Raw genomic sequence first — 23,907 nt, forward strand, 5'->3', positions numbered from 1 at the left:
GATTAAATTTCATAAAAATGGTTTTGAAATTACGGAAGGCTACACATACGCAAATTGTCTCAGGCGAGCTTGGCTTATCCTCTTATACTTACAGCAAAATGCCGACTTTTTAATTTTTGGTACAAGCTGACAGACCAAGAAAACAGTAATAAGCTCTCGAGTGTGATGCATATTTTTTTTACATTTCAGTTAACAGAAAGAAACATTTATAAATCTGATTATCTAATGTATATCAAAAGTGACTGAACACTGTGACATGCGTCCTTTGTACTATAAATCTACGTCTATAGTAAAGTAAAGGTTGAGAAACCCAAAATGCATACTTGGAGTGCAGAAATAAATAGAAATGAAATGTATTATAACTACAGGATATACAAAGGCAATTTTCAATTTGTATAATTACAGAACTATAGTTATGAAGACTGGAACAGTAAATCACAATTTACCCATTCAGGAAGAAAGATTCTTAAGTGTTGACAGAAATGAGAGAGCTTGTAGAAAATGTAATTCAGGTGACTTGGGAGACGAATTCCATTACGTCTTTTCGTACTTTTCAGACATCCGAAAAGTATTTTCAGACATCCGAAAAGTATTCTTTAACCCATTTTATTGTGAACGACCCAACACACTGAAATTCAGTAAAATTCCTAGAAGGAAAAAGTGCTGTTGAAGCTGGCAAAATTTTTGAAAATTATCATTGAATCTGTTGATAATTTTGATGTTCGTAGTCTTTTTTCTTATGCAAGGATAACAGCACTAAACGCTACAAGTAATATATTTCCGGGTTTGTTTGTTTACTTTTTCCATACGTTGAATGGATGATTGTTTCTTTGTGTGTGTGCATGTTTTGTCTTGCTGGCTTTCTTTTCATAGGGTTCCACGGGTTTGTTTACATGTGGATCTCTTGGTGTTGTCATGATCGCACAGTGGTTCACAACTGATTGTGCACTTTGTGCGACCTTTTTGTCTTCGCGTTTTTTCTTTTTTTTCTCTCTCCTTTTCCCCTTGTTTTCCTTCTTCATCGTGTGATTGCATGTTTCGAGGATTTGGGCCTGTTTTTTTCTTTGTTGAGTTTCCATGCACCCAAATCGGGTTTCTCGGATTCAAATTAATGATTTTGAACCTTTGCACCTTTGTGAAACAAATAATGAGCGCCCGGTAGCAGCTGTCTGTTGCTGACTCTACCAAGGCAGACAGCCTGTTGTGCAAATGACTCCGTGTTTGTAAAGCACTCACAGCTTGATCTCTGACCGAGGATATGCACTATATACCTATCCACATCATCATCATCATCATCATCATCACAATGATGGGAATGATTGGCGAAGCTGCTGTGGAAGCCCACTGGGTTTGAGTTTGGGACAAGGCTGTACTCGGCACTTCCTTCCTTTGTTTATTTTACATATTCTGGCCCAAGAAATACAGACAACTATAGTACTGGTAATGAACTTTGAGTTCCCAAAGACGCAGTCGTGAAACGGATTACCTACGGCTGTATGGTCTCAGTCTTCCCATAGAGCCCATGGTACATTCAACTCTGGGTATGTGACGGTCACAGGCCGAAAAACAAAAGGATGCATGACCTCCACGTCGTCAGTCCGCGACGCTAACCACTTCCCCCTGGCAGTCAGTGTGAAAGTGAAGTTGATTTTAAAATCAGTGAATATGTCTGTCTGTCTATCTATTAATCAGTTAATTTAGTTATCCATATTCATTCTCTTATTCATTCATATGCTTAACTAAGTATGAATTGATCCATTTATTTCATTATTCACGAATGCATTCATCTTACATTGCTGGACACAGTGATGGAGGCATTCTTGCCAGTCGTGGTCTGTGCACCAAAGCTGACGCCCTCTGGTCCCGCCACCATGTAGAGGGAGCTGGGTTTCAGACAGTCCCCATTGGCCACCAGTGCCTGTCTCCCCCCTCCCCCAGCCTCCTGTTTGTAGCGCAGACGAATCAGCACGTAGTCACCGTAGTCAGCGTTGGCGAAACGGGGAACACGCAGCACGGAACTGCCATCAAAATAGCCAGCGCCATTGATGACTTTGACCCCTTCATTCTGGACGAAGTTGTTGTTGCCGGATTCATCTTTGACATCTCCCTTGAAAGGCAGGTAGAGCTCGGCCCGGCACGCTGAGCAATATGGCAGAACAATATTAACAATTTCTATGAACAACCGTGGTCGTCCAGTTTTCACTTACACCTGATCTGACTTAATATCTGGATGAACAGAAATGTTTTGTCTCTTCTCTATGAAACTTGCTATGCTAATCTGTAAGCTAATATGCTGATGAGATGAAAACATTAATTACATTAACATGTTATATCAATGATGATGATGTATACTTATATAGCACTCTATCCAGAAAACTGCTCTAGGTGCTTAACATAACACATAACATTATAAATAACGCATAAAATCCATGCCACATGTATACACCAAAATGTACCTAGATAGCTGCACACGCACATAAACACAATATGTACACATGTATATGTACACAAACAGTAAAGCATACCACATGTACAGGAGTATGCATTGTTTGGATGGACAAATCACAACCGATCTTATTGCAGACAGAAGAGATGTGTTTTGAGGCCAGATTCAAAAGAGGTGAGGGAGTCAGTGTCCCAGGTTCCCAGGGAGTCTGGTCCACGTCTTTGGGGCTTGACAAGAAAAAAAGCTCTCTGTCCATAAGACGTAGTTCTGACGTGAGGTATCCTGAGAAGTCAGGAATCAGAAGACGAGTGGGGCCGGCTAGACGGAGTATAAATATGGAAGAGTGCAAAAAGATATAATCTGGTCCAGGCCTACTGACTGCAGAAAAAGTCAGGGCGGACAGTTTGTAGTCTGTTCGATTGGAACCAGGCAACCAGTGGAGAGACTGAAGGAGAGAACACACGTGGTCAGATTTTGAAGCTCTGCAAATGAGTCTGGCACAGTTATTTTGGATTCATTGAAATATAATTATATTGTCAGGTCAGGTCATTAGATCTGCTACTGGTAACCTGTAATCCAGTACAACCTGTTCAGGGTCGGGTTGCCGGCGACTAAACCGGCACTCCCACCGCTCCCTTCCGCAGTTGGCCCCCGGGGTGTGTCTACCCATGCATGCGAAGTCTGGATCCGGCAGAATCAGCGGAAGAAACCTATCGGTTCAACGGAGAGGAAGGCGGTTACAGCAACGCACTGTGGAGTGCAGAGAGCAAGATGAGACACCGAAAGGATATCTTGGTCATCCACTGCATCCGTGCTCATCCTCCAGTCGTCTCGACTTAGTCTTGCCACTGAAAATTGGTGGACCCGGACGAGAGAGTGAGGTCGACGTTGCGCAACTCCTCTTCACTTTAAACAAACTCATCGCGCAAGTCATCAGTCATCCAAAATGACCTTTCATCCTTCATCATTTCATCACCCCCAAGTCCTGTGGCGACAGGCGAGCGACGAAACGACAGGTGTGGGTACACTGGCAGTCGCAGCCGCAGACCTGCACGCAGGCGGCTCAGGGCATAGGGTCGTTCTTCGTCGACAGGAGCAGCGATGGAGCTCGGCAGCCGTCTGAGCGTCTGAGCAGCCCTCTTTAGGAATGCACTGCTCACCTCCCTGGCATGAGGAAGGGGCTAGAAAAGGTGCCCTAAAAATTGCCTGCTCCATATCACCCTGGCCAGCATACCGCGTCTGGCGAGGACCCTACATCAGCGGTCGAAACAACAAGAAAGAAAAGAAAAAAACAAGGATCGTTCCTCTCACCATTGGTGCTTGGAACATAAGGACTCTCCTGGACAGAGATAACACGGACAGACCCCAAAGGAGAACGGCACGAGTTGCATCCGAACTCGCCAGATACAACATTGACATCGCAGCCTTGAGTGAGACTCGGCTTGCAGGTGAAGGCGAGCTCTGTGAACAGGGATCTGGTTACACCTTCTTCTGGAGTGGACGAGGAAGCGAAGAGCGACGTGAGGCTGGCGTTGGTTTTGCAGTAAAAACAGCACTTGTCAGCAAGCTAGCTGGAATCCCAAAGGGAGTCAACGATAGGCTTATGACCATGAAACTCCCACTGGCATCTGGCCAGAAGCACCTCACCATTGTCAGTGCCTACGCCCCAACCATGACCAACCCGGATGAAGTGAAGGCGAAGTTCTACGAGGACCTTCACTCTGTCATTGCTGCTATCCCGAAAGCAGACAAGCTCATCATTCTTGGGGACTTCAATGCTAGAGTTGGCTCTGACTACATCTCCTGGGATGGAGTGATTGGAAAGCACGGGGTGGGCCACTGCAACCCAAATGGATTGCTTTTGCTTCAGACCTGTGCAGAGCACGAACTGCTGATAACCAACACAGTTTTCTGCCTCCCTACCCGTAACAGGACGTCATGGATGCACCCTCGCTCAAAGCATTGGCATCTCATCGATTATGTCATCGTCAGGAAAAGGGATAGGCAAGATGTACGTGTAACAAAGACCAAGTGTGGCGCCGAGTGTTGGACAGACCATCGCCTTGTAGTCTCGAAGCTGAATATTCGAATCCAGCCCAAGAGACGCCCCCAAGGCCAGAAGGCTCCAAAACGGCTCAACATCGCTAAGCTGAAAAACATCACCATCAAACAGTCCTTTGTGGAGCTGCTGGAAGATCGTCTGGAATCCGCCTCTCTGGACAACCAGAATGTGGAGTCTGACTGGAGGACCCTGCGTGAGCTGATCTATAGTACAGCTTCAGAGACCCTGGGACCCATGACCAGAAATAACAAAGACTGGTTTGATGAAAACTGTGATGAAATCAATAAGCTTCTGGATGAGAAACGCCGTCTGCATCAAGCCTACCTGAGCAACCCAAAGTCCACATCAAAAAAGGATGCGTATGATGCCATCCGCAGGACTGTTCAGCAAAAGTTACGCCAGATGCAGGATAAGTGGCTGAGTGACAAAGCTGATGAGATCCAGGGATATGCTGACAGGCACGATATGAAGAGGTTCTATGATGCCTTAAAAGAAGTCTACGGCCCCACATCCTCAGGATCATCCCCCCTCCTCAGTGCAGATGGGAATACCTTGATCACCGAGAAGGAGAAAATTCTCGAACGCTGGGCTGAGCACAACAGTGTCTTAAATCGCCCTTCCTCCATAAATGATGAAGCCATAGACCGTCTCCCACAAGTCCCCATCAACGAAGCACTGGATGATCCGCCAACACCTCTTGAGACCCAGAAAGCAATCCGTCTGCTATCCAGTGGCAAAGCACCTGGCTCAGACTCCATACCAGCAGAGGTCTACAAAGATGGAGGCACTGTGCTGACTGAGAAGCTCCATCAGCTGTACTCACTCATGTGGAAAGAAGAGACGATTCCCCAGGATTTCAAAGATGCATCTATCATTCACTTGTACAAGTGAAAGGGGAACCGGCAAGCCTGTGATAACCATCGGGGCATTTCCTTGCTCTCCATCGCAGGCAATATACTTGCCAGGATCCTACTGAACCACCTCACAGCACACCTTGACCAATGTCATTTGCCTGAGAGCCAATGTGGATTCCGGAAAGAGCGCGAAACCACCGACATGGTGTTTGCTGCAAGGCAGCTGCAAGAGAAATGTCAGGAGCAAAATGCTGATCTGTTCTCCACCTATGTCGACCTCACTAAGGCCTTCGACACCGTGAGTAGAGAGGGACTGTGGAAGATCATGGCCAAGTACGGATGCCCTCGGAAATTTATTTCCTTGGTCAGCCAATTCCATGAAGGCATGCAGGCTCGAGTCCAGGACAAAGGCGAAACATCTGTTCCTTTTGCTGTCACAAATGGTGTCAAGCAAGGCTGCGTTCTGGCTCCAACGCTGTTCAGCCTCATGTTCTCTGCAATGCTTACTGATGCCTTCAGAGATGGCGACGTTGGAATCGGCCTAAAGTACCGAACAGATGGCAAGTTGTTTAACCTCAGAAGGCTTCAAGCAAAAACGAAGGTCATGACAGACATCATCAGAGACTTTTTGTTTGCTGATGATTGTGCCCTCAACGCTGGATCTGAAGCTGACATGCAACTCAGCATCGACAAGTTTGCCACTGCCAGCAGGAACTTCGGCCTTACCATCAGCACGAGGAAAACTGAAGTTCTCCATCAGCCAGCCCCAGGGAAACCCTACGTTGAGCCAACATCACAGTCAATGATCAGAGACTCAGTGCGGTGGAGCGGTTCACATACCTTGGCAGCCCACTGTCACGAAATGCGACCATCGACGATGAAGTGAACGTCAGGATTGCAAGAGCAAGCGCAACTATTGGTAGACTCAATGCAAATGTCTGGAACAGAAGAGGCATTAGTCTTGAGACCAAGCTAAAGGTTTACAGAGCAGTAGTTCTCCCCACACTACCGTACGCCTGCGAAACTTGGACAGTGTACCAACGACATGCCAAGAAGCTGAACCACTTCCACAGAACATGCCTCAGGAAGCTACTGAACATCAAGTGGCAAGACAAGACCCCAGACACAGAGGTGCTCGCAAAAGCCACCCTTCCGAGCATCTTCACCATCCTGATGCAGTCCAAGCTTCGCTGGGCTGGACACGTGGCGCGCATGCCAGACCATCGGCTGCCCAAAAGGCTCTTCTATGGCGAGCTGCAACAAGGGAAGAGATCATACGGAGGGCAGAAGAAGCGCGCTTCAGAGATACTCTGAAAGTCTCTCTGAAAGCGTTTGATATCAATCCTGACTCCTGGGAGGAATCTGCAGTGGACCGTGACAAATGGCGCGCTGCTGTGCACAAAGGCGCCAAGTTGTGCGAGGCCAACAGGACTGCTGCAGCTGTTCAGGAGAGGCAGGCCAGAAAGTCATGGGCAAACAAGCTCCCTGACAATGGTATGCCTGTCTTTGTCTGCCCCAACTGTCAGCGAACATTTCGTGCGCAGATTGGACTATTCAGCCATCTGCGCATTCACAGATAGATTCATGAGCATCCTCCCCACCCCACCCCCCCCCACCCCACCACCACCCTCCCCCAATCCCCCAGCTGGATGACAACGATGGTCATCATCGATCTCGATGGACACACCACCGAAATATAATAAAAAATGTGAAAGGTCGACCTAAAGAGAAGTACAGTAATTCATTTTTGAGATAATAAAAGCGCGCATAATTATTTTGGTTGCATCAGTAGAGATACACTGTTGAATAAAGCTGATCCCATGCAATTTGAGACAGGTAACTTCACATGCTTGAACAGTTCGGTTGGAAGGAAACAGACTGGTTAAGACTTATAGCGGGCTGTGAACAGAAGAAGAAAAGGAAACAGGGGTGCTATTATCAGGACGGAGTTAGGAAGAGAAGGACGTTGAATAAAATTTTTGATAGGCTGACGTAAGCTCAGTCTTTCTTCATTTAGTTCCTGCTTGTTGAGAATTATCCAGTCCTGTAGATCTGCAATGCACTCCCCTGTCCAAGACCCGTATGCACGTCGATCCGGATAGAGGGCTATCCGCGAATAGCGCCTATTCGGGTGGATAGGCCGCAGATTTTGGTATATACGTCAGAACGCATAAGCTATCCGACTGGGCTAAACGCGGATAAAGTTATCGGTGCCTCGGGGGTCAGATAGCGAGCCTAAACGCAGATAAATATGGCGGCATTGATGTTTTTCCAAGTGAGACAGCGACGGCAATTGCGAAGAAACCGCATCTTTCGTGACAGAAAGAACCCGTTTGACCTGTACGATGACCATGACCTGTTCCGAAAGTTCAGGTTTAGGCGGCAACATATTTGGGAGCTGACAAACGAGGTGGAACGGCCACTCCGCACGCCTTCACCTTCTCGGCTATCTTTTTCCATGTATCTGTCTTCTGAGGGTTGGTTACACTCGGATTCAAACTGCTGAATAACAGCGCACGTTCCACCTGCATCTCTTCCAGAAATACTAGAATTTCATCAGCACTGAAATTTGGCTTCCTAGTGCGCTTTGAATTCTCCATGGCAAGTAATACAAACAATAAAAACTGGGACTGACGAAAACCGACGAAGCACGTACCAGCGGTAGTTCCACGAGGGAGGGTATGTCTAAACCGAAAGCAATGCCTGCTGCACCGCGGTTTTCCAAAGAATCTATAAATAGCGCGCCGTGTCCTGCCCCGTAAACGCGGAGAGCTATTCAATCGCGAATAGGGCGACGTACATACCAAAACCGGAGAGGGGCTAATCGCGTTTAAGCTCCGAATAGCTAACCGCGTTTAAGCCCTAAACGCGAATAAGCTAATCGGGTTTGACGTGCATACGGGCCCAGTGCATCCATTTCAAATGCGGAGGTCGACGGATACATTTTAGTGTCATCAGCAAAGCTTTCATGCGACATCATTCAATAACTGATGACATCCAAAACAGAAGCAGCACATAGCACGAAAAGAACTGGACCACGGACACCATATGTGGCACACCATATCTCAAGGCGGATACATCATAGTACCATTCACACACACTTTCTGTGTACGATATGTCAGGTAAACGTAATCCATGCTAGTGCAGTGTCACGAATACCAAAGCAATTTCAAGTATGTCCAAGAGGATGGAGTGGTCAATGGTGTTAAAGGCTGCTGAATATGCGAAAATGCATGTTTATTTTTAAATCAAGAAAGCAACTATTCTAAGAAGGTAACCACGACCACATCACATGGTGATCAAATGTGGCATCATTCAGCACCGCACATCATAGTACAGTGCAATGCAGTAAGGTACAGTACAGTTCAGCACAGTTTTTTTCTTCTCAAGGGAAAGCCGGATCAAAATACCAATATGTCAACTCTTACTTTTGTCAACTCTTTCTTTCTTACGTAAATAGCACGAGATAATTAATGAGAGAGTAAAAAGAAGAAAGAATGAAAAGATGCACACACCCCCTACCCCCTAATAAATGGCTTCTGAACTGCAATGCAAAACGTTCTAAACATTTTTTTTTTTCGGATCCGGATACACAGCACACTATCACTGGTTTTAGTTTGTTGGTCAGCTGTGAGCTGTGAGTGGTGTCTTTTTAATGCAATAAGATTTTTTCATGGAACTCATGTTTTGTAGACTTTAGATTTTTTTTTTTTTTTCTGAAGACATGCACTTTTCTGTCTTTGACTACGTGCAACCCGAGTCACAAGAGGATATAATTTGTATCCAGTTTGAAATTATTACGTAACTACACTCGTCTTGTTTACAGTGATTGGTAACCTTGTTCACAGCTTATTTGTTTACATCAATGGAACTTGAAAACTGCTATCAAGACAAGCTTTAATTTGTTTGCTGATATTTACTTCGTTTGCAACAGTCTTTCTATCGTTTGTCAGTCACACGTGACCTTCGTGCACCCCCCCCCCCTCCCCTCCCTCAGTACTTTTCCGATTCGTTGGCTGATTTACTGTTTTTATTCTTCCTCCCTTCCATCTCCCCGACTTTCCCTCTTCCTGTCGTTTCTCACTCTTTCTGTGCTATATGAACAAAACATGTCAGGTTAATTTATTTGCACAACTGATATGACAAAAATATACTCACATAAAATTATATAGAGTGACAATTTTAATGACAACATAAGACAGACAGACAGACATACAAATAGTCTCACAGTTAGAGTCTGTGGGGCCAGCTCTCAGGTCAGTACAAGCACAGTTGCTGTGATTGTAAGCTGTGCCCGGGGCACAAAACTCCTTCTTCCACCCGGCACCGGGCACGTACTGCTCGAAGGTCAGGGGCATTTTGGGTACTGGCCTCTTGTCACAGGCAGCTGTGTGCGGAGACAGATAAAAACGCACAGAGAGAGAGAGAGAGAGAGGGTGGAAACATCAAAAGAGGCGAAGATCTTTCTGTTATACTAGCATCATGAGCATACAATTGTAAATATCATCCCAAATATAGTCCTAATCCAGGGACTGTTCCTAATTTCTGACCATTCTAGTGTGTGTTCTCTTCATCGTCATCCACATAATTATTCGCATCAGTGCATACTAATCTCCGTGTTCAATTACTTTAGTGATATCGACAGCTGTTGAAGCAGCCGCATCAATGGTAGAGGCAAGATCAGTAGTATCTGCTGCTGTCATGGCAAAAGCGGACGTCTATGGTAGAGTAGGTTCAACAGCAGTTAAAACATGCATTCATCTCCTGATATGATTTATTTTTGCTGTTCCATCATTTCAGTGACATTACTCCTATGCCACTTATTCATCTATACAATCACAACCGGGTTCGTATCCAGCAGCTTGGCAACTGCAGTACACGATGAATCATCGATGTTTGGTCGCCAGGAGGCCACACACCAGAAGAAATCATGCACTGATGCTAACTTTGGCGTGTGCTCAGTAGTGCCTGTTCTGATTCAACATACGTAGGACATCACCATCTGAACCCCTCACTGACGACGCGGAGCCAGGCTTAGTGAGCGTTCCCTCAAATGTGGAGACCGCCACCACTTCTCCCCAATCAACTGTCCCCAATCAATCTGCTCACACCTAAGACCTTCACCCCAAGCACGAAATTGGAAGAAGATTGAAAGTGATATCACCTTGAGAGCAGGACATGAAAGGCCACTGAATCTGGGATATTTGTTTCTATATGAGATGATGACTGAGGATGGTGATGATGACGGTACTGCAATGGAGGTCTGCTAGTGGTGACTGTCCCGTGCGACAGTGTAGTGTTGGAAAAAAGGAAATTTTGGTCAACTTGACCCCTCGAATACGTCATGATTTTTGCTGTTTTTTGTTTCGTTTTGTTTAGGTTTTTTTTCTTTTTCCCTTTCTTTCTTTCTTTCTTTCTTTCTGTGCGTGCGTGCATGTGTGCGTGTGTACGCGCGCGTGAGTGTGTGTTCCTTCCCTCCCTCGTAGTCAGCTCAGGTTGTTGTTGTTTTTTTCTCGTGCATGTATATCTGCACGTTATTAAGCTGAGCTGCAGGTCTGATAAGGATAACTCACCTGTCGATGTCGTGGGCATCGTAAGATGCTTTAATCACTGGCAGTTGCACCCAGTCAGGTAGAGGTAGTTTCTTTTCCAGTTCCTGCTCCATTCATTTTGGAATGAGGAGTTTTTTTGCCGATTCGGTTCGGGTTTGGGGCCTCCAGTGCCACTACGTTTCCTGGATCCGTGTCCGACCAGGAGGTCTGGAACTACATTCTAGTTCCAGGGATTTAATCTCCCTTATGTTTTTTTTCCCTCACGAGCTCTTGAGGTGAGTCAGGTTGGAAGAGTGAAGAATGCTAGTTTTGTTTTGCTTTTCTATTGACAGGGACCGGCCACTGATATGTATTTCAGGTCTTTTGGTGTTGGTGTTGTTGCTGCATTTAAAATATATAATACTTTAATTTCAGTGCAGTATGGCCCTGCCAATCCTTGTGGATTCAGATTTATCTGTGTGAACACATATTCTGTTGTTTTTTTGTGATCATTATAAACAGTTGTGTTAAGGCATTCAGCTGTATGTGTGAGTGTGTGCGAAACCCCTCTGTGTGTCTGCTTTAGCACATGCATTGTTTTTCTTGTGCTTGACTCTTGGCTCGAGTCTACGCAATCCACCTTCCCCAGCCTCCGCCGTTGTCCTGGGCACCCGCAGCCTTCCCTACGCCTGTGAATTCCCTGAGTCTGTCACAGGGGTGTCCCCGACGCATATGAAGATTGCCGCTTTGCATGCACTGTCTACAGAAGGACTAGGACTCTCCGTGGTCGCCGGCATCTTGGGTTGTCTGTGGCATGGACCCTCGTGTTCAGAACCAATGCGAGCCGTACATGGACGGTAGAGGATGCGTGTGCATGTGTGAGAGCAGTGCACAAGAGGGGTGAGTGCGTGTGTTCGAGCGAACGTGATTTATTTGTTATTTATTTTTCTCTCATTCCAACTTAAAAAAAACAAACAAAAAAACAAACGAACAAAGCATGAAATGATGTGGCGATTTGTATGAAAGGAGGGGTGGGGGTGTGGGTGGGGGGAATTAAGGGAAATAGTTTAGGCCTCACTGCTGTTTCGGTTGTCAGTATGTCTGAGTGAGTGAGTGAATAAAGTTTGGTATTGTGTATAAATTCTTGGCGTTGGCTGCACTTAATTGAGCGTGCGAGGATCCGGAGACCCATTTTTCTTAATTTTTTCTTTTATTAGATTGCGCGGGGCCTGTCGGGTTGTAGGTGGGTCCTCAACCTCGACCGGTCACGTGACAGTGACGCACTCGCCAAGGAAGCGAAAGAATCGAGCGCACCGGTTCGAATACCACGCCAGTATTTTATATCCCTCCACTAGACCTTGAGTGGTGGCCTGGACGCTAGTCATTCTGATGAAACGATAAACCGAGGTCCTGCGCGGCATACACTTAGCGCACATAAAAGAACCTACCGCAACAAAAGGGCTTTCCGTGGCAAATTCTCTAGAAAAATCTTTAATATGAAAACGGTTACATTTGCAGGCAGAAAAAAAGTACCCACAAAAGGGTGGCGCTCTCACTATAGCGACGCTCTCTCTCTGGAGAGAGCAACCCGAATTACACACGCACAAATCTGTTGTGACAAAAGAGTAATACAATACAATACAATACAATACAATACAATACAATACAATACAATACAATACAATACAATACAATACAATACAATACAATACAATACAATACAATACAATACAATACAATACAATACAATACAATACAATACAATACAATACAATACAATACAATACAATACAATACAATACAATACAATACAATACAATACAATACAATACAATACAATACAATACAATACAATACAATACAATACAATACAATACAATACAATACAATACAATACAATACAATACAATACAATACAATACAATACAATACAATACAATACAATACAATACAATACAATACAATACAATACAATACAATACAATACAATACAATACAATACAATACAATACAATACAATACAATACAATACAATACAATACAATACAATACAATACAATACAATACAATACAATACAATACAATGTACACTGGCGTCATTCAGGTCAGAGAGACACGGATACCTGCAGTGTTGGAACTTTGAGCAGCACTGCTAAAGACGTGTCCGTGAAGTGGGTGATATTCGGCTGTGTGGTCCCGGTCTTTCAATGAGCCAAAATAACACGCCTCTGCTGGAACTTGGACCCGCGTTCTCCCATTGTCAATCCGCGACGCTAACTACTCCGCAACGGCGCCTGGTCCCAAATATGATTTATTCTGTCTTAACATCATACAGGCTTCTGGATTTCATTAATACTTCTACTAGTATTTCTATTATTACTGCTACCACTGCTGCTGCTGCAACAACTACTACTTCTAGATTTTATACGACACTACTGGTAGTGCCCGTCGACGTTCTGATGGTTTGGAGTGTGGCTCACGAGTCTGATGCATGAACCGCACACTCGAGGGCAGTGAGAAAACATGAAAGCTGCAGCAGTCAGGATCTGGGCTGGAGCCTTCCTCCTCTCTTTTGTACTGGCGAGTCTGCTTTGGGGGTCGTCCTCGAAGCTACTGAATTGTCTTCTTGTGACGGCATGCCAGCCAATTCTGTCTGTGGCCTGAGCTTCAAGCCACTTTGGAATTATGCTAAAGTGGAGGTGCTCCTTTATACTGTCCTTGAAACGCTTCTGTGGGCATCCCAGGGGTCACTGGATCTTTGAGAGGACACCGTAGACAAGTTGAAATAGTAAGCGGGATTCATCCATCCGAATCACATGGCTAGTCCATCAAATCTGCGCTTTCAGGACCAGCGCTTCAATGCTTCTGAACCTGGATCTCTCTAATACCTTCAGGTTGGTCCCTGTGTCCTGCCAGCGGATGCCCATGATAGACTGAAGCGAGCACATGTTGAACTTCTCAAGCTGTCGGATGTCTTTCCTACACAGGGTTCACGTTTCACATCAGTAAAGCAGACTGGAGAGTACAACAGCTTTGCACACTTTAAAGCTTGATTGGCAGCTTGATAATGGCGGTTTATCATGCGTGTGCGGAGTTGTCCCAGTGTTGACTGGTCTTGATGATTCCTGCTGCGATCTCCTCATCCAGGGAGCCATCAGAGGAAATGACACAACCTAGGTATCAAGGAGTCCATTGTGTTTAGCTGTGTTCTCAATGTGTACTGGTTAGTGATGATCCTGCTTTGCTGAGACTGATCTTCAGACTAAAGGACAGAGCTGCGTCTGCCAACTTGGTCGCAGTTAACTGGATGTCAGACTCTTTGTGAGCCATGAGGGCGCAGTCATCTGCAAAGAGTGCTTCAGTGATCAGCCGTTCGATTGTCTTGGTCTCGGGACATATGCAATCGAAGAGACAACCAACCAGATATTACTTCAGATAAATACCACAGTTGATGTCTTGGACAGAGTGGCTCAAGACACAGCTGAAGAACAAGTTGAACAGTATGGGGGTAAGAATGCAACCTTGCTTTATTCCATTGGATATGTCAAACAGTGCAGAGGGGTCACACTGACCAGTACTGTTCCAGACATGGCATCATGGAAGAACGGCTGATCTGGGTATATTTCTCTGGACATCCGAGTTTAGCAAGTATGCTCCACAAAGCATCAAAAGCCTTTATGAAGATTGTGTACAAGTCTGTTTCCTAATCAAAACATTTCCCTGGACATGTCTCACCAAGAAGAACATATCAACTTTCTGCGACCAGGTCTGAAACCACACTGTGCTTTTCGTGAGTTTTCTTCAGAGATATTGTTGATCAGGTGGTTAGGATAATTCTAACCAGTATCTTTCCAGCAATCGACAGAAGGGATGTGCCTCGATATTTGCCACAATCAGCTTCATTGTCCCTGTTTCTTAACAGGGAGGCAATTGTGACACATCGAAATTCATTTGACATGGCCTCTGTTTCCCAGATACTGGTCAAGATGTGGAATGCTGCCTTGTAACGCTCTGCAGGGATTTCTGACGCCTTGCCGGAGCTGATCTGACCGATGGCTTTCTTGATCTCGTCCAATGTTTGGGGGTAGGGGTGAGTCAAGTTCACCAAGTGTTGGTTTCTGGGGGATCTGCCCCCCCCCCCCCACCCACCCCACCCCCCACCCCCCACCCCCCCTCTATAGCCAGTGTTTTCAGTGTTGTTTTGTTGAACAAATGTAACATAAATAAACTGTGTGAGATACTGCTATTTCAGAATACCACGTGGGGATTCATGAAATTGAATTTTAATTGGACATAATCCCCATGTCCTACTCCCACTCTACTCCCCTTCCGAACCCCCTCCGCCCCCCCCCCCCCCTCCCTCCCACAAGACTCACGTGGTACAAATGGGGACACCCCGCACGGGTCTTGACACCGGATGTCAGGCACACAGCCGATTCTCCCACTGAAGGAATGACCTGGGGGGCAACACTTGCCCTCTGACCTGCCTGACTGACACACCCAGTAACCACGGCAGTTGTTTATGGCCAGGTACTTGCTGTATCCATCCTGGCGACACGGGTCTGAAAAACAAAGGGAAATGCCCGAGTCTTGACAGGGTGACAACTTCTGGGTGTTCTGGGGGGTACCTCTATGGAACAAGCACATACAGGCACAAAGACGTTCTCTCTCTCTCTCTCTCTCTCTCTCTCTCTCTCTGCCTGTGTGTGTGTGTGTGTGTATCTCGTTTCTTTTACATTTCTAATCAACATCATAATAATATAAGCTAGGGAACAATTTCATTACAGTGATAAACATAAACACCACGGAATAAAATGAAAGAAAACACAAACTTGTGACAACAGTTCAATTCGTTGAAATGAAGCGAGATACTGTTACAGAAGAAACTTTTGTTAGCAGTACAAATACTTGATGCGAGCAGAACCTGTTCAATCAAACCAAGAAAATCTCGTAACTTTTCACAAAAGAACAATAATTGCGAAAATAGCATCAGCTTCTCCAATAGCCTTGTTCAATGTTATTTGTGCATAATATTCAACTTCAACCCTCTACTACTACTCCTATTACTACTAGTACTGCTACGACTAATATGACGACTTCTAGATAGCCTTGTCACCCATCAGGGTTGTATCTTGCGATTTAAATGCCAGTCGCAGAACTTTGCGACATTATCGACCGACGGCCAAGCGCTGTTTGCACGATACAGTAAAGTAAACAATCGCACTGTCAACATAAGTTTAAAACAAATGATGTGTCACTCAGTTACACTTACTACACTCGAATTAAAATAGAATAAACTGTACAGACTAATTTCTTACAGTATTGTTTTCTGGGCAATAACACGCGGCATAATGTGGTGCAGTGCTTCACTGTACTGCGCAGTGAACAGCAACGAAACACAATGCGATGCAATACAATATAAGCACTAAAAAAAACACACAAAAAACTGCGCAGTGCAACACGCTACAAGTCCCTACAGTACTGACCCATGGTGCAGGCAGCCTGTGAAGGACGAGTGCAGGTGAGGGCGGACTGGTGCCAGTGAAGGCCGTGAGGACACTGCTTGACGAGGACAGAGACTGTGCCGTCCGCCAGGAAGTGACACTGGATGAACAGGTCACAGTGCGCCCAGTGGGCCTTGTATCCCACCCCGTTCACCATGCTGCAGTCATCACAGACGGCTGGGGACACACAGGGCATTCACCGGGCAAAACGCATGCAAACATTTTGATTTAGGACAATATTTATTCATAGCGTGGTCAGCCATTTTTATTACATGGGAAACGGAAAGGAAAAGAATATGTGTTTAATGAGGAGAACAAAAGGAAAAATAAAATACAAAACGAAATGGTGTGCAGCGAATGATTACATTGCAAACACACACAGGCATATATCATCAATTGCCGGACTGAATCATGTTGTACCATTCGTCAACTAAAACGGATTTCGCTGTGTGCAGTCTGCTGCCACCTTTTCGTATTTTTTTCTGTTTGCATGTATGTTTTACTTAAGTGTTGGTTTCCTTCCAAACTCTCACGAAGGACAACTGTCTTACTGCTGCCCGGAGTGCATGCTACACGCGGACCTCTATTCCTGGGCTCATCTAAAATACCACCACAAAAGAACAAATATAAACGGGATTAAAAATCCTGGTCCTTGTTACAATGGAACCCAGGACTCTCCCTCGCGCTACCACCAGGTCACCGAACCACAAGCAAGGTTCATTGCAGTGTGCTTATGACATGCAAATGTAATAAATCCGTATTAAACACCAAACATTACCATGAGATTGAACGCAAATCAGTTCTGTGCAACCAAAACCTGTACACTCAACGGAAACGACATTCACAATTATGTGCCCAGTTCAACAAGAATGAAAATGATTTTGATAAATCAAATCCAGTTAGTAACCAGTTTTTATTGCCATAGATGAAAAGCAGATTGTAAAGTCAATATGGCCGCAATGCAAAAAGATTGATGTTTAAATACGAAACGCAATGAACTAATGGCAACACTGCACAGAAACATAACGTTGAATGGTTATCTTTCGGTCCTGTTTGGACGAAAACCAGTAAGAAACGAGTCAGTGAAAAGTGTCATCTTTGCCTGTCATGCTTTTTAAGAAGAAAAAAATCAATTGTTTATCACAGCACAATCAGATTTGGAAAACTTAACGAGGCTTCACATGACGCTGGAGTTGAAAAGCTATTTCTAGGATGCTGTTAGACAGAGATGCACACACGTGATGCCTCCGCTAACTGCCTGTTTCAGCCACGTGGTCCACATAGTCAAATGCAGTTATTTCCAACTATTGGGTGTGTGACACTACAATATCCAACCAACTGGACATGCTACATGATTATTAAAATTTGTTTTCACGCTATGCTACATGGTTATTAAAATTTGTTTTCAGGCCATGCTACATGGTTATTAAAATTTGTTTTCACGCTATGCTACATGGTTATTAAAATTTGTTTTCAGGCCATGCTACATGGTTATTAAAATTTGTTTTCACGCTATGCTACATGGTTATTAAAATTTGTTTTCAGGCCATGCTACATGGTTATTAAAATTTGTTTTCAGGCCATGCTACATGGTTATTAAAATTTGTTTTCAGGCTGGGTTTCGACAGACACACAGCACTTGGAATCTGACTAATGAAACAAAAACACAACTTGGCATCTGACTGGGGAAAGAGTAACTCAGTGCTTGACCAATGAAAGAATAAAACCATGCTTAGAATCTGTCTGACGCACGACTAACACATTGCTCAGAGCTTTACTAATGAAATAGAAATACAGTGCTTAGAATCTGACTAATAAAAGAGTAAAACACTGCCTATAATCTAAATAACAAAAGACAACACAGTGCTTGAATATGACGAGAAAGTGTAGCACAGTGCTTGGGAAATGAGGAGAGAGAGAGAGAGAGTAAAACAGTACTTAAATCGGACGAGAAATATTAACGAAGTGCTTGGAAAATGACGAGAGAGAGTAACAGAGTGCTACTGAGATGACGAGAAGTGCTTATAATCTGACTTATGAAAGAGCATCACGGTGCGTAGATTCTGACTTGTGTTAGAGCCTCACGGTGATTGGAATCTGATTTGCAAAGAGCTGCACGAAGTGTGAGGTTGCATTTTCTATTTAAACAGAAACCTGGAACAATTTCATAGCAAATTATCAGTTGATTCCTGATCTTTGGGAAGAATTCCAAGGACGAAGGGACGAAACTTCCAGAGCACGACAGGCACACACGGCCACAAGAATCACACTGCATGCATATCTTGCGGACTGTGTGCATGTCACATCAGTGTGTACATCTGGCCGTTCAGCAAACGAGCAATAATCAATATGGCCAGGTCACATCTCAATGTAAGATGTTGTCATGCTCCTTGAAAATTCCACAAAACTATCATAACAATAATCATTTCAGGAAAGGAATGGTAATAGTCATCGTAATTCAGATTATGCACAAAACACGTCTCCAGTATTACAGAAAGTGAAGAGATGTGCACGATACATCGACTGTTAAGCTGAATTCAAGATGCACAACAAAATGCTCATGCGACAAGAAAAATTGGCAACAGACCATAGTTCCCTTTTACAAAAGCAACGAGTAATCCTAATGCTAAACTTTTGTTAGAGTAATACATGCTTGCGTCTAAAGCACTTTAGTATTAATTACCCTTATGTAATGTGCTCATTAAACACACACACACGCAATCTATGTGTGTGTGTGTGTGTGTGTGTGCGCGTGTGTGTATGTCTGTCTGTCTATGCGTGCGCACGCGCGTGTGTAACATGAAGTGTGTTCTCCCATGTCGTCTTTTTTGTGCCGAATAAGATAAGAGTTTTGGGGTGGGAAGTGGAAGGAACATGTCCTCCAGACATGACTGATATGATGCTAACGGTACAAACCTGGAACGCTGCGTGGAGCTGTGGTGGTAGTCGTCATGGCAGTTGAAGATGTTCGTGAGGAAGTGTTTGACAAGGTCATTGTAGTTGTGGATCTTACAGGTGTGGATCTGGCAGCTGTGGATCTAGCAATTGTGGATATGGTATTTGTTATGAAAGTAGGATAAGTTGTCTTAGATATTGTCGTGGTTCTATGGGGAGTGGAAGTGCGTGACAGTGTGCTCACTGTCCTTGGCGTGGTCGATACAGTCACAGTTTGGGTGGGCTGGGTGGTGGTGGGCCTTGGTACTGTTGGGGTTTTCACGGAGGCTGTAGTTACTGGAGACCTTCTGTTGGTTGTACTGGTTACCGGCCCAGAAGTTGTAAATGTAGTGGTGTCTGGGGCTGTGGATTATCACGATGGAGGTAAAAACAGAAAGAAACAGAGACAACCAACCAACCAACCAACAGAAAAAGCACAAAGGGCATGATAAAGGAGTGGGGTAGAGAGAACATAGCTATTGAACAGTTAAAAAATTATACCTGTTCTCGGTTTCAAGAAATGTGGACCTAAGTCATTCTAATTACCGAAATCATATAATCGAACTTCATTGTCATTTCAAAAGTTAGTTGCGAGTTCCAGATCGGCCTTTTTCACAACGCGTATGCAACAGCAACGAGGAGCGCACACTACGTCATACACTGCACTCGTCTTCCGACTCAACACACGACAAATCATTTTTCTCTTCTTTCCCTGTACTTTCTGCAATCACTGAATATGATTTTGTAAGGAATGCCAAATTTAGTCACACGGAACATTTACGAAACAATCTATCTGTCTATCTGAAATGAGAGATGTCAAAATTCATTTTCAAGCCTCAAAAAGAGGAAACTGAGCGGTGTTCATTTTGATCCAAACCTGTCATTTATTCCTCGTGAGACCAAGTTTTGTTATGTTGAACAAAATCGACTGAAGACAGCTACTGCCTGATGTAATCTGTGTGTGTGTGTGTGTGTTTCTCTACCATCTGTCACAGACCTCCTATCCCCTCTTTGTCTTTCTCGCAGATCTGTCGTAGATAACCCCCACCACCACCCACGCACCCTCCTTTCTCCTCTTTTGTAGATTTACGGTTAAAATGTCACAGATAACACACTGAAGAGGATCTGATTTGCCTGTTGTTGTTGAAGTCCTGTTTTGAACGTCCTATATTCAGAGACCTGTTTTACCGGCAGTTTTCGTGCACAAATGAAACGATTTTACCATTAGTAGATGTTGTAACCAATGTGGTTTGTTGCTGTTTTTGTTTAACTCTATTTTTTGGTTATTTTCATTCAATTTTAATGCGGATTCAGTCGCTAAACTAACGTGCAGCCATCTTGCTCTTTCCGTTTTTGGCCCCGCAAAGCATAAAAAGATAAACAAAGAACATGGCGGTTTGAAACGACAAGTGTCGGTTCAGGTTGATGTTATGGGTCATTTCGGGTTGTATTGTGCCTAATTCTTGACTGGAAGGGTCGATCACACGCAACATGCCTTCACTGCAAAAGACACGAATATCTGCATTAAATTGTGCAATAATATAAAAGAAGGTCGGGCATATTTTGTGTTGATATGTCCTGCTTTAAGATCAATACATAAAGTATTATAAGTATTCCATTGTCTACTTGTGTCCTGACATAAATCCTTCTTGTTGTCTTTCATTCTTTTCTTTCTTTACTTCTTCAGGATATGTCTATCTTGTGGACTATAAACTAACTCTGTGATATTATGATGCTGGATATGAGGTGTGAGGGGAAGTTTGGGGCTTCATTAGCCTATGAGCGTCTGTTTGTTAATGTTTGCCTTTGAATGCCACTGGTAACAATGGAAGTCACTCTGGTGCGTTATTGCTATGTCGGCAGCATCGATGCAGTAGATCTGGCAAAGGCAGATAATACTGCATCGCTCATTTCATTTGAAATAAGATTGTTATGTCGACAAAGACATATTGTTTATCTGATTTGCTCTGTAAATGTTATCAACGATGAATTATTGATTTGTTGTTGTTGTTTTTATGTCAGTGGTAGTTGTCCGATGTGGAACGAAACACGACCACTTAATTTTGCTATCAGGATCTGGGATAACGGGGGGAACTGGTGATGTGTTTAAATACCCATTCTTTGGCAAAGTTTTCACATTGTGTTGAAATAAAGGGTGTGACATTGTTAGAAATATTTTTCTAGGGATGCCATGATCTCCAAATACACGCTTCATGTGTGTGATGACTCCTGTGGTGTCAGTCTCGCTCGCTGCAGCAACGTTCTGAACAAACGGTATCTTTGAATAATAGCCTGTTTTTATTTGTTGTCATCACCATCAAAGATCATAATATCCAATCCTAGAATTTGCCACGAGCTTTCAGGACCTTCGTGTTGAACTTATGTTTCTTTGGTTTAGATATTTGTGTATGTTCTACATTTGCATAGCACTGATCAGTTTTGGAGAGTTTTTTGCCAGCGAAAGTGACTGGTTTTCCATCTTGTATCAGTGCTGCTCCACGTCCAAGCTGAGATGCGTCTACATGTATGACTGCTGGGTTGTTGGCGTTGCGCAAAATGTCTTCACAGATCATGTCTTTGATTTTCTGGAAAGTCAGTTGGCGTGAACTGTTCCACTCCCAGATTTTATTTCTTCAGTAAAATTTTCTGTGTCACTGTGAGATCTGACAGCTTGGAGACGAATGGAGCAAGGTACTGAATCATACAAAGCAAAGTATACAACTGAACTCTGGCCTCACAACTGTGCTGTTTATTTAATGGAGAGATGCAAAGGTCGGAAGACAGGAAGAAATATGAATTCAGACTAAGTAACAATCATTTTCAGCACACCAACATGCCAGAAGTCAGAAACGTTAAAGATTTAAAACGCAAAACAAAACAAAGTTTTGGATAAATTATACATGATTATTATGATATACGGAATTATCTTATGTTATCTGCGCAGCCACATAATGTTCCAATAAAAGATACTGTCCAAGTTTCCACTTACCATTGGCTCGTCTGTAACGGTATATGGGAAAAAGGTAAAACTGTTAAAAAGGTCACGTAACTTTGGTGCAGTATTGTTCCCCTGGCTATCCTCCAGGAAGGGAAACTGAAACCTGCAAAGCAGACTCGGACGGCCAAAGCTCTTGCATGTCCATTGCACTCCCTCAGACAACGTGCCATTAGCCAAATTGGTGCGTTACGTTTTCAAATTATTTCTTTTTAAGAAAATATTCACTAATTAATAAGATAATAAAATATTGTTAAATTTGGACTCCCTCACCCGCCCATGCCCGAAACTTGCTGTTTACAATGGCAATGTCTGGAGTACCACACATGTACACTTATGAGGTCTGTTTCCCTGCGGAAGTGGCAAGCATGATACATGAAAATGAGTCATACGCTTGCACAAAGTAACAAGACAAAATATATCATCCATCATTCATTTATTTCGTGTTCTCAATACATATTCACATATCTAACTCGACGAAATATTGACGAATTATTTATCTTAGAATCTTTCCTGTCTTTACACGTCTAACACGTCGTCAGTGATACCGATTGTTGATGGAACTGGCTGATTTGCTCATCCATTACTTGCTGGAAAACGTCTTGAGAGACACTGAGCCCAAAGGGAAGTCGCTTGATGTGGTATCGACCACATGGGTTGTTGAATGTAGTCACTTTGCTGGCCGTTTTATCAAACCTGATGGACCAATATCCATGTCTGACGCCTAGTTTAGTGAATTTTGTAGCACCACTGAGTTTGTTGGTTATCTCCTCAACAGTATGCATCTTATGGTAGGTTCTCTTGTTGGCTATCTCAACAGTAGGCATCTTATGGTAGGTTCTCCTGTTGGCTATCTCAACAGTAGGCATCTTATGGTAGGTTCTCTTGTTGGCTATCTCAACAGTAGGCATCTTATGGTAGGTCCTCCTGTTGGCTATCTCAACATTAGGCATCTTATGGTAGGTTCCCTTGTTGGCTTTCTCAAAAGTAGGCATTTTATGGTAGGTTCTCTTGTTGGCTATCTCAACAGTAGGAAGCTTATGGTAGGTTCTCTTGTTGGCTATCTCAACAGTAAGCCACTTATGGTAGGTTCTCCTGTTGGCTATCTCAACAGTAGGCATCTTATGGTAGGTTTTCCTGTTGGCTATCTCAACAGTAGGCATCTTATGGTAGGTTCTTTCGTCGGCTATCTCAACAGTAGGCATCTTATTGTAGGTTCTCTCATTGGCTATCTCAACAGTAGGCATCTTATTGTAGGTTCTCTCGTTGGCTGTCTGAACAGAAGACATCTTATTGTAGGTTCACTTGTTGGCTGTCTGAACAGTAGGCAGCTTATGGTAGGTTCTCTCGTTGGCTGTCTGAACAGTAGGCATCTCACTGTAGGTTCTCTCGTTGGCTGTCTGAACAGTAGGCATCTCATTGTACGTTCTCTCGTTGGCTGTCTGAACAGTAGGCACCTCATTGTAGGTTCTCTCGTTGGCTGTCTGAACAGTAGGCATTTTATGATAAGTTCTCTTGATGCTTTTGTTCAGGTCTTTGAGGTCAAGGCATATTGTGAATGCTCCACTACACTTTCTGTTA

General features: G+C 44.0%; 1 protein-coding gene across 2 annotated transcripts in view; it reads right to left on the reverse strand.

Annotated features, from left to right (window-relative positions):
- LOC143286828 (uncharacterized) overlaps positions 1-23,907 on the reverse strand; it is a 73,728-nt gene that overhangs the window by 10,725 nt on the left and 39,096 nt on the right. Inside the window, exons 7-11 of one of the 2 annotated variants that reach the window (XM_076594647.1) lie at positions 19,314-19,694; positions 16,380-16,574; positions 15,270-15,455; positions 9,591-9,749; positions 1,793-2,139 (exon numbers count right to left, since the gene is read on the reverse strand). In XM_076594647.1, the coding sequence (XP_076450762.1) occupies positions 1,793-2,139; positions 9,591-9,749; positions 15,270-15,455; positions 16,380-16,574; positions 19,314-19,694 (1,268 nt within the window). The remainder of the gene's footprint in view (positions 1-1,792; positions 2,140-9,590; positions 9,750-15,269; positions 15,456-16,379; positions 16,575-19,313; positions 19,695-23,907) is intronic. The other variant, XM_076594648.1, reaches the window with a different exon arrangement.

Source organism: Babylonia areolata, chromosome 10 (assembly GCF_041734735.1).
Source record: "Babylonia areolata isolate BAREFJ2019XMU chromosome 10, ASM4173473v1, whole genome shotgun sequence".
Classification (NCBI taxonomy): domain Eukaryota; kingdom Metazoa; phylum Mollusca; class Gastropoda; order Neogastropoda; family Buccinidae; genus Babylonia; species Babylonia areolata.